The sequence below is a fragment of the Lissotriton vulgaris genome, unplaced genomic scaffold (genome assembly GCF_964263255.1).
Source record: "Lissotriton vulgaris unplaced genomic scaffold, aLisVul1.2 SCAFFOLD_384, whole genome shotgun sequence".
NCBI lineage: Eukaryota > Metazoa > Chordata > Amphibia > Caudata > Salamandridae > Lissotriton > Lissotriton vulgaris.
In genome coordinates this window covers 312,840-324,116 of record NW_028255135.1, presented here as the reverse complement: position 1 = coordinate 324,116, position 11,277 = coordinate 312,840, and the positions used below count along the sequence as shown (strand labels likewise).

Here is an 11,277-nt window from a genome sequence, read left to right as displayed (position 1 = left end):
CACGTACGCAAGAGGACAGAGCCTCTGCGCTCCATGCAGTGGCCGCCTGTGCCCATGAGTCACAGAGGGACAAATCTTGTTCGCCTTTGAAACCACTACTTGAGCCGGACCAGGGACACGCAGGTCCTATGCTGGAGGGCCCGGGTTGATGATCACTACTACAGCTGGTTATGCGGCAGAAGGGACAGTGTACTGTATTGAGGGGTGTTTTAGACCTTGAAGGGCTGCAGTGTTCCACCTTACTCTCTCATACTGTATACTTGAGTTACAGAAGTTTATAGCTGTGTTTAGGTTCTGCATCAAAACAAATGTAGATTTCACTGTTGTGTAATAGCATTGTGTGGTAGTGATGCTTCCATCCACTTCCCTCTGCCGACTACGTCCACTCCAACACCCCTCCTGTGCACATGCGCACATTGACACACAGAGTGTGACACAGGCGCTTCTCTAGGGGGGTCACATTATTATACATCACTATGCGTTCCAAGCTTACACATTCATACCCAGTAGGGTCCTGTGCGGTGGGCGGGTCTCTGAGCCCCCACGCGTCACCACAGACAGGAGCCACGTGATGCCCCTCCGTGAACCGTGTGTCTCACACCCCTTACCCCCCCACCCAGGGCCATCGCTTGCTTACCTGCTCTCTCATTGGTCCTTTCTCTCTCTATATATATATATATATATATATTGATGATATTCCCCACAGCAGAGGCCCACCCCGCTACAGGAGGTCGGTGCCCCCTTGAAGCGGCGCTCTGCCAAGTGTAGACCCAGCGTAGACAGATTAGCGGTCCCAGTGAGTGGAGGCAGAGAAGGTACCCCTATTCTCGGTGTCCCATTGCCTTCTCCTTACCCTTTCCCTTCTGCCCTTCTTCCCCCCCTCCCCCTTTCTGTACGGCACATTCCATTCAGGAACCGCACACTTTCCCTCTGGTAAGTTAGCACCTCTCTACTGCGCCTCCCTGCCGACTGCGGCGCTCTACAGTACACTCGGCCCTATAGGCCTCCTTATAGTCCAGCGACAGCCCTAGCGACCTAGTAGATCTAGACCGTCAGGGAAGTGCCAGAGGGTTCCCACACATTTCCCCCCCCCTTTCCTTTGCCTCCTTCCTTCTGGTCTTCTGTTTTCTCCTCTCTTTCGTTCTCTTTCTTTCTTCTTTGGGTCCCTGGAATCGGGGCACTACCCCCTTTCTCCTTAAAATAATTCCCTGCCTGTAACTCTTCCCAGTAAGATTTGTAATCCTTCGGGAGATCCGAAGCCTCCCCCCCCCCCCCCCCCCCCCCCCACTCCCACCTGGCTTCACTCTCACATTGCACCCACACACTGCAGAGTTCACCACTCACTGCACTAGTCCGGCCCCCCAGATCTGCACCTGCTGCATTAAACACTATGACTCCCCTGCGCCCACTGCGAGCGGTCACATGAAAGGTTCACGGTCTAACACACTACATAAAGCGGAAAAAGGTCTTGGCGTACCTGCAATCTAAATGCGTGGATGTAGCCTTGCTGCAGGAAACTCACCTGGACGCTGTGGAATCGGACAAGCTGCAGCGACACTGGGTGGGGAAGGTGATACACAATAGTGTGCAGGCTGAGGCTCCTGGGATTGAGGGCCCACCCCGCAAGTGGGGAGAAGCAATTCTTCTCCGGAAATCCCTACCAGCGACAGTGACAAAGACTTGGACAGATACTGATGTACGATACGTTTTTGCACGGCTCAAGATAGGTGATCATCACAGATGCTTGGAGTCGATATACGCTCCAACAGGGGCAAAAAAAGTCCTTCTTGCAATTAAATAGAGTTCTGTCAGAAATAGGCGCCTCCCAATTCCTCATAGGTGGGGATTGGAACCTAGCGAGGGATCCGATTCTGGATAGGATCGGAATGCTGGACAGGAGCAATGTAGCTGACGGGGCATTGCTGGAGGACGTGATGCACGATAACGGACCGATAGATCACTAGTGCTTGAGCCACCCCACAGATACAGAATATACCTTTGCCTCCCAGGTGCACGGTACGCTATCCCGCCTGGACTATTTTCTCAACTCCCACAGAGTAGTAGAGCTCACCCAGGGAATCCCAATTCCTGGAGGCGGCCCTCTTGAACCACTCCTCCGTCCTCCTCTCACTGGAACTTGTCCAGCCCTGGGCGCAAGCCCTGGCGACTGAATATCCAGCGCAATCCACTGGTAAATCCCTCTTACAGACACGTCATGGGGTTCCTAATAGACAAACAGGAATCAGTTGACTCCAGCCGAACTCTATGTGCGGCTGCAAAGGCCACCATACATGGCAGGCTCATGAGGAATTCGGCTCAAGCCAACACGCACAACTAAGACAAAGAGCGCTGGAAGTCGACATCAGGAAGTATACTCGTTTATATTCAGTACGTCCTAGGCCACAGCACCACAAGTCTCTGGAGCAGGCAAAGATGGCTTTGAATATCCTCTTCACTACCAAAGAGGAATATGCCCTACAGAGAATGAAGGGGAGGCATTTTGAATACTGGGGAACAGGGAGGCTCCTGGCAGCTCAACTCCGCCAACGCGAAGCGTTCATGGCTATTCCGGCTATTAGATTAACAGGTGGCGATACCCTAACCCGACCCCAGGATATAATAAACAAATGTGCCTCCTTCAACAAGACCATTTACACCCCAGGCCCACCAATAGAGATGGACAGACTGACTTAATTTCTGCGGGAGGCAAAACTTCCTCACCTCTCAGATAAAGGAAGGGAGCTCTTGGAAGGGGAGATCAGCAAAGAGGAAATCTCCTCAGCAATAGCGAAACTACCCTATCATAAAGCTCCCGGTGATGATGGTTACCCGACAGAGTTTTACCACTGGGCGGGGGAAGAGGTGGTCACTACGCTGCAGGCAGCGTTTTGTGGAGCAGGACAGTCAGCTTCCCTAGGCCTTATCACCAATAATGCTGTCAGCAAATTATACCCAAACCCGGGAAGGACCCCCTGGAGTACGTGAGCTATTGGCCTATCTTGCTGTTAAACTGCGATATAAAGATAATGGCAAGTATACTAGCCGCACGCCTCAGCAAGTTATGCCATCTCTAGTACACGCTTCGCACGTGTGCTTTGTCCCGGGTTGATCCTCCAGGAACCATCTATGTACTCTCGCTCACGCCCTGTGGGCGTCCAAGGACCTCCCTACGGACGCTATTGCCCTCTCTCTTGATGCAGGGAAAGCATTTGACCGAATCGAGTGGGAATACCTCTTCCGATTGATGGAACATTATGGTCTTGGGGCTCAATTTATAGCTAAAGTGCGCCTCCTCTACGGGAACCCCACAGCACAAGTGAACTGTGGTGGATTCTTATCCAACCCCTTCTCCATACGTAGGGGGGACGCGCCAAGAATGCTCCCTGTCGCCACTTCTCTTCCTCTTGGCTTTGGATCCACTGGCCGCCACCATGCACAATTCGGCAGCCATCACGGGAGTTCCGCTCCCAATAGGCGACTCCAATTTGTATTTATATGTGGATGACATCTTGTTAACCCTCACAGACTTGCCCAGCTCCCTTCCGTCCCTGCTCCAGATTATCGACAACTTCTCCTACCTCTCCGGGTATAAGATCAACTGGGGCAAAAGTGAAGCACTTCCCCTCTCTGTTGGGACCACGAAAGCAGCTATACATGGGTTCCCCTTCAAATGGCAACACTCACGCCTTAAGTATCTGGGGAGTTCTAGTCAATGAAGGCCTAGCAAGCATGGTCCAGGACAACCTCAACCCGCTTATTACCCAGATGCAACAAGACTTCGAAATGTGGACGGCCTTGGGACTCTCGTTGTAGGGTAGAGTGCACGCAGTCAGCATGGTAAGGCTACCATGTTTTAACTATACCTTGGGGATGCTGCTGATGCAGGTGCCTCTCAAATCTTTGTGGCAGATAGATTCCAAGAAACGGTCGTTTGTGTGGGGCTCTGCAAAAGCAACACATTGCAGCGTCCAACTACAGGCCTGTCACACTCACGGGGGACTTGGCCTCCCATCGGTAGAACTCGATGCATTGGTGTTACACCTTTCCCAACTAGCGCGCTTCTTACCAGACTTCCCGGACCTGCCACAATGGGTTCCGTTGGAACTACACCTACTTTCGGCCAGGGAGGGACTCCCCGTCCTATACATGGTGAAGCCCGGGAACAGTGGTACAGTGCACCCAATTATATCCGCTGTGCACAAGGCCCAGCACCGAGCTCACAAGCTGTTGGGCATACATCCACGTCTGCACGAGACGGCCCCATTATGGGGAAACAAAGCTATCCGTATTGGGGGAAGGACTTGTGTTAGTGGGTATACATTCCATTGATCAGATTATCTGCAACTACTCCCTGAAACCGCTGGCACAAGTCGGAGAGGAGTATGGTCTCTCCACAACACAATCCTGGAAATACACCCAGCTATAACACGGTATGTAGCAGTGCTTGGGAACCCCCCGGACCTGCTCCGATCTCCGGTATTAGCATTTCTTCTTGTCGGGGGACGATATAAGGGGGTAATGTCTGGACTGTATGGGGTGCTAGCATCGCACCGCATCATGATCCCCCCTGGCACAGAAGCTACATGCCAGGTGGCAGGAATGGCTGGCGATCACGTACGAAGATAACAAATGTGTGGATATACTAGAAGCCCTGGATAAAGGCGCAAAGGAGGCACGGATGAAATTCTGCCTCTTTAAAGTCTTTCAGGACTGGTACTGGACGCCCATGCAAACTGTTGGAGATGTCCAAACTCCTGATGCGACATAGCACATATCATCTGTGAATGCCCTTCAGTGCAGGCTTTTTGGGAGTACTGGGATGGACCCTGAACGCGACCATGCCACTGTGTCTACCGCTCACGCCCCCTGAAGTACTTCTGCACAATCTGCGGCGGTTCTCGAATCTATTCAGACCACAACGCCACCTCTTTCATACAGCTGTGGCCACGGCTAAACTTTGCATACTGCGCCAATGGAGGGCTGCGACCCCCTGACGCAAGAGTCCTGGTTGTCAGCTATGATTCAAGCGGCCTCCCACGAGAAGATCATATATAACCTACAAGACCAATCAGAGTTTTTCTGGAGGTATGGACACCCTTTCTGAGCATAGAGGTGTGTCTACAGCAGGCTCTGGTGCCTAAATGCATAGGCGGTCACAGATGCTCTACAAGCCATCATATACCCCTAACTTTTACTACCACCCATTGACACACTCTCTTCTTGCTCTTTTTCATTCCCTCTAGTCAATATATTGATTTCTCTTTCTCAGCACTACTTCAGTACTCTATGCCGCCACCTCAGCACTACTATAGCTCTTGCTGTTCATGTTATTACTTTTATTACGGTCATATTCACTTCCATTATCACTAATACCTTTATAGGATGATGTTCCCTTTTTTCTTTTTCGCCCCTATCCCCCTCCACTTCTCCCATACCTTTTCCCCCTCTGGCACTCCCACACCCAAACTTACACTCATACCCGCACAACCAATACCGTGCCGCCATGTGATCACAGGGCTTAATTACCATACAGTCAAACTGCCAACGGACTCGTATTATGTCATAGTCCCTACGCCGGGACTTATCAGTGACCTTCCCTCCCGCCCCCTCCTCCCACGCCCCTGCTGTACTGGTCTTTCGGTTCGTCCCTCAAGAGGAAACGAGGCGCCAACAAAGCAAGACACATTCTTCTATAAACATTCTGAGGGTTTAAGGGGAGGCGAAGCGCGGGCCTAGAGAGGGTGACATTTCTCATCCAGCCCCATTGGGGAGGAGGCAAGCAGACGGGCCTGTGCAGGTATGCACATACACATACCCCCTCCACACCTTGTTTCTGTTTCTGGGTCCTCCCCCACCCTTCCATTACCCTAATTTATAATTTGCAGTGGATGATTGTTACTCGTAGGATTAATGTGTCACAATGTTTTGGAGGCACGTCACACGTCTGTATTGATCATGAATATGTAACCTAGACTAATGTATGTACACCCCTACTTTATTTCTATGTTCAATTGTTTGAATATGCAATAAAGAAATACAACACAAAAAAAATGTGTTGCGCTCCATTCTAACAAGGTGGCAAAGATTTATTGACCTGAAGAGGCGTGTAAATTGGAAATTCTATTAGTACGTTTCAAGATGAAGATATGGCCTTTCCCAAAGATACCAAACCAATAGCAACACATCTTCCTCAATACCAAGGAAAACTTTCTTCAGAGTCCAGATCTTCAAGGTGCAGGTCTGAAACTGCTGTTGTGGATGGGGGTGCGGGCTATGACAATATAAAGTGTCTCCTACTTAACCATACTATCCTCTCCTCTAAACCCTTTTTGAACTGTCTTTACTACCATCACATTGGCATTGGGTTTCTCAATGGAAAATCGGGAAACAAGCAGGGAGATGACTAACCCCATGTGAACTGGCTAAGGAAGGGGTTTGAAAAGGTTGCTGTTTGAGATTTATCAATTGCTACGGCCAGAGATATCCGGTAACAGGATGAAAGGGCAGAAACTATGGGAAGCAGAGCTGCAGCGGAAATGGAAAGAGATATATGACAGAGTGGGAACAAGTGCTGCAGTAAAAGAAACTTATTAAAATTGCTGTATATTAATATTATACCCCAGTCAGCATAGATCAGTGGAACAGGGAACATAGCGATGATTGTTGGAGAGTATGTGGTTTCGTCCTAAACATATTGTGGAATTGCTTGAAGCTGGAAAGATGCTGGGTAGAAGTATTGGGTGAAACAGACTTCATGTGTGGCGCCACAGTGATTAGATTACAGGCTTATGTTATTTTAGGGGTTACAGATAGACTAAGATATATAGCACTGTTTCCAGGGGGTGGGTGATTGATAAACTTGCTGCTATGTGCGGCTAAGCAAGTGGTTTTAAACAGATTGGGTATGGCCAAAATACTATGCGATAGTGCAGTGCTATATCAAATTTGGGAGCTTATTGAGAAGGAGAAGAAAATAAGGTCACTGGAAGAGAAACTGGTATACTTTGTGAAAAGTGGAAACCATGTTTGAATATTTTGTCAACCATATTTAAGTGATCACTTGATATGTGATGGGATTTGCCAAATCAGTATACCCAGAATTAACTCATCATGGAACATTGTGAATATCTTGAAACCACATAGGGACAGTGAAACCGGATCCAACGGCTCTGTATGTGATAAAGCAATCTTCCATAGAAATGCAGAATGCGATGGGCTCGGGGAGGTGGGGTTACCAATGTGGTGTTATTTTATAGTTGGTGTTGTTTTAACCTATGCCAATAAGCTTTGCAGTCAAGAATTTATATATGCTTTGATTTAATGGTTATATGATGCAACCGTGGCGATAAAATTATTTAATCCATAAAAAGTTCTTTAGGACATACAGGAGGGAGGCGGGTTCTGAGCCTACCCCCCAAATGTTTTGGGCACCATCCTCAAAAGTGAAGTGTTTATCACGTTTCAAGCACTCTTAAATGTATAACATGAATGAAGTGTCTTATATCAAACTAAAGAGATTTGCTTGGGTCACAAACTAGTGAAATGGGTAAGCTATAGACAACAATTTGCACTAAAAGAACACAACTCCACCAAGGTAGGTTTGGGGGGCACAATCTGAAATGAATCCCAGGACCTGCAAGGTTTGTCTACTCTACCGGGATCAGTTAACCCGTCCTACTGTGTAAAAAGAAAGACCTCTGTTGTCATTGGTACCAATCTCCAAGTAAAATGTAGGTCAAGTGTTTGAAGAATAAGTGATTCCTTCATAAAAGACTGGCATTTGGAACCAAACAGTCCATTCCTTCCAGCACAACGTTATTCTTGGCAATGAAGCAAACCTCATTTAGGCTTCGGAGAGCACATCACTAAAGAGCCTCACAAACCCAGACAGTCCAAAGATCAATCAAGTGATTTCACATGGCTCAGCACAACAGAGACACATTTCATGTCAATGAAGGTACTAAGATGCTTACCACCCCCAGAAAAAACAGAGAAGGTGTTTCCTGACTGCTCACATCCTCTTTAACAGGGGGTACGTGGGTGCACATGCACTCTAAGTTTTCCCAACATAACAGCTAATGGTAGTAGAAAAAGGATAACTGGTTTTGGGTTGATAAGCGTGGTACACAGTACCATGGATCTGGGGCAGATGGGTGGTGGAGGAGGAATGGTCCCCTGACTGCCAATAACTCCCAGTAAGTCTATCCCATAGGCTTATACTTTAAGGTTAATCACAGGTTTGTCATGTTCTGTACTTATAAATTGCACCCAAAAGCTAGAATCACAGGAAATCATTTAATCCCAATCTTTCTTTTTTGTGCGACATCAACAGAGTCCTCACATTTCCAACATAGTTTTAGGAGAAGGGTGGAGTGTTGATTACGTGTTGTGAAAACTAAAGTTATGTTTACGAAATGCAGAAATATCTATATATACACATAATAAAAACGAAAGTATGTCTGTTTGTCCTTTATGCATTACTACACCATTCATCCAATCGCCATGAAACTTTGGGAAGTTGTTGAGTACACTCCCGCAAAGGTTTCGGTCAAAAAATAAAACATATATTTTTTTTTTGAAGTTGTTCAGTACATTCCCGCGAAGGTTTCTGGCAAAAAAAAAAAAAAAAACAGAAATGGTTAAATATCGCCTCCCGGGGCCCTCATAATCTTTCCAATACTGAACGTTTACAGTGAGATTCTCTTTTGCAATGACCATCAAAAAAGCACAAGGACAATCGCTGCAAGTGTGTGGACTAGATTTGGAGAATCCGTGCTTCTCACATGGACAACTGTATGTGGCCAGCTCACGTGTCGGAAAACCTGATTTATTTGTGTACACACCAGACGGAAAAACAAAAAATACTGCGTATCCACAAGCACTCTAATAAATAAACAGAATTAAAACAACACTTTAAAATGTTTTCCATATTAAAATGAATGTTTCAATAAAAATGACACAATGTATATTAAATGTTATCATACCAAGTTTCCTTAAATTTCCTTTCTTCTGAGATCGCAGCAATGCGCGACGGGTAAGCTAGTTAGTTATGAAAGAACTGAGTTTTAATTCAGAACAATGTTACAACTCCATTAACTTCAGACCATATCTTAGTGGAAAAGAAGATAATAGTAAAAAAAAAAAAAAAAAGGATCTGCTTCCAGAAATATCAGAGTGTTAAAAAAAAAGGACTGCCCAGAGAGGCAATCGTCCAGGAGACATTCCATCACCATGGCTAATATTCTAGGACAATAGTATGATTCCAATGTGTTTATGCATCCATTGCCTTGGGCAATATGTGTGTTGACGAAAATACATGTTGATACAGTTAGCTTTATTTACAGCTCCGTTAAATCCACGGACAAATTGCACACTACTTCAAAACTTTTCAGGGAACGTCTCCATTTCTTGCTTGATTCTGTTTTCTACGAGCAGTGCCAAGTTGCCATCTGTATTTGGAAGATTGTAGCTGACAAAAACTTGTTTTTTGGTCTTCTTGGCTGAAAGAGAAAATAAAGAAAACATTTTGATTCTAGATACTACTGCAGTCCAACTAACTGTAACTGTTAGAAGAGTACAGAAAAGATCATCATTGTGGGTTAATTTTGCTTTCTGTCTGGGTGCCTGATCATCTTACTACACCATAATTCTGCTGACACGTACATATTTCCGAATTGTGATAGGTTTGGCAAGATACTGGTTGAAGCACTGCCAGTATATGCTAAATGCTACCTTTATTTTGCCATCCTTACATCTGGAGACATTACATTGCGATAAGTTCATCACGAGTCTTTTAAATAGCAGGTCTGTTTTCCTACCTTTACATCAGGAGTTAAATTGCAGAGTAAGTAATTTAAATAACATTTAAATGCATGTACTATTATATATCTGTGTGAGATGAGATGATACCCTTGCAACTGGACATGGGCTGTCGGGCGATTGAAGATCAAGCAAAGTTACGCCCCCTGCTACTGTGGGCCCGCATCTGGAGAGTGCCAGAGCTCTCAAGCTATGCGGATGGCCTAAGGGAGATAATTAAATCCACAGGTTGGGCAAAAATAAAATGGCTAAGGGACATCAAGGCTCTACTTGCCAACCTGGGGCTGGAAGAATCATGGCACCAACAGTCAGCCCCGCCCAAATCTATGTTAAAACGACTCTATTGGTCATGGGTGGCAAACAAAAGAAACTCTTCTTCAACGACCTGCAAGTCGACCAGAAACTTTGTGGAGTTCAAAGACGTCCCCCTCAGAGAATTGTATCTGGACATTATCTCTGCCCCATGGGAAAGATCCCTGTATTTTAAATTTAGAGTAGGTCTTCTCCCTGTAATGGAGCTTACATGCCACTGGAAAATTCCTTACCAGACTGCCCCATGGTGTCCCTTCTGCCCTCAGCGCCGTGAATCTGTCCCCCATCTGTTATTAGAGTGCCCTGCCTACAAGGTTCCTCGTATGAAATGGATTAAACCAATGTGTCTCACCTTGGGCACCAGGCATTGCAATGTGGCACTAAGAATACTACTTACAGACACTCGTACATTCTTCGCATGCGCCACCTTGAAATACTTAGGGTGGGCATGGCGGATACGGTCAAAAAGACTTAGGCAAATTGTTTAATCATGATTTTAAACTTATGGTCTGTTTCCGGCCTATCCCTTTTTTTTAGCTAATTTAATTAACTCCCCATCCAGAAATCGTAGGAAAAAAACGTTGAGTCCTAGCATGTAAGGGGTTTTTATACTTTTTATCTAGTAATGTTTAAATTGAATTTACTATGTATGTACGCTTTTTAAGATATTTTTTATGTCGAAATAAAGCCTATTTGACTGACTGGCTACCTTTATTTTGCCATCCTTACATCTGGAGACATTACATTGCGATAAGTTCATCACGAGTCTTTTAAATAGCAGGTCTGTTTTCCTACCTTTACATCAGGAGTTAAATTGCAGAGTAAGTAATTTAAATAACATTTAAATGCATGTACTATTATATATCTGTGTGAGATGAGATGATAAGAATAACATGAATGAAGGCAATGTCAATTAAATGTGTACAAATAATTAAATAAACGAAAGTGTTGCTTATAAAGCGCACTGCCACTCTTTGAGGAGCATCCTGGCGTTGGGCAGCAGCAGAATTGACTACATAACGGATTAATAACCCACCAACAAGCAGATCAAAGAGAGAGAGAGCGAGAGAGCGATAGAGAGAGAGAGAGAGTAACAGCAAATCAGAGATACCAAATAGCCATGTCTTCAACTGCTTTCTGAAGATG

At 45.9% G+C, this 11,277-nt stretch overlaps 1 protein-coding gene across 2 annotated transcripts in view; it reads right to left on the bottom strand.

The window, feature by feature from the left end:
- Nucleotides 1-9,047: 9,047 nt before the first annotated feature.
- Nucleotides 9,048-11,277, bottom strand: part of LOC147659220 (proteasome assembly chaperone 4-like) — a 71,484-nt gene continuing 69,254 nt past the window's right edge. For both annotated transcript variants that reach the window (XM_086951878.1, XM_086951879.1), the window contains exon 3: nt 9,048-9,500. In XM_086951878.1, coding sequence (XP_086808004.1) covers nt 9,379-9,500 — 122 coding nt within the window. In that variant the 3' untranslated portion in view covers nt 9,048-9,378. The remainder of the gene's footprint in view (nt 9,501-11,277) is intronic.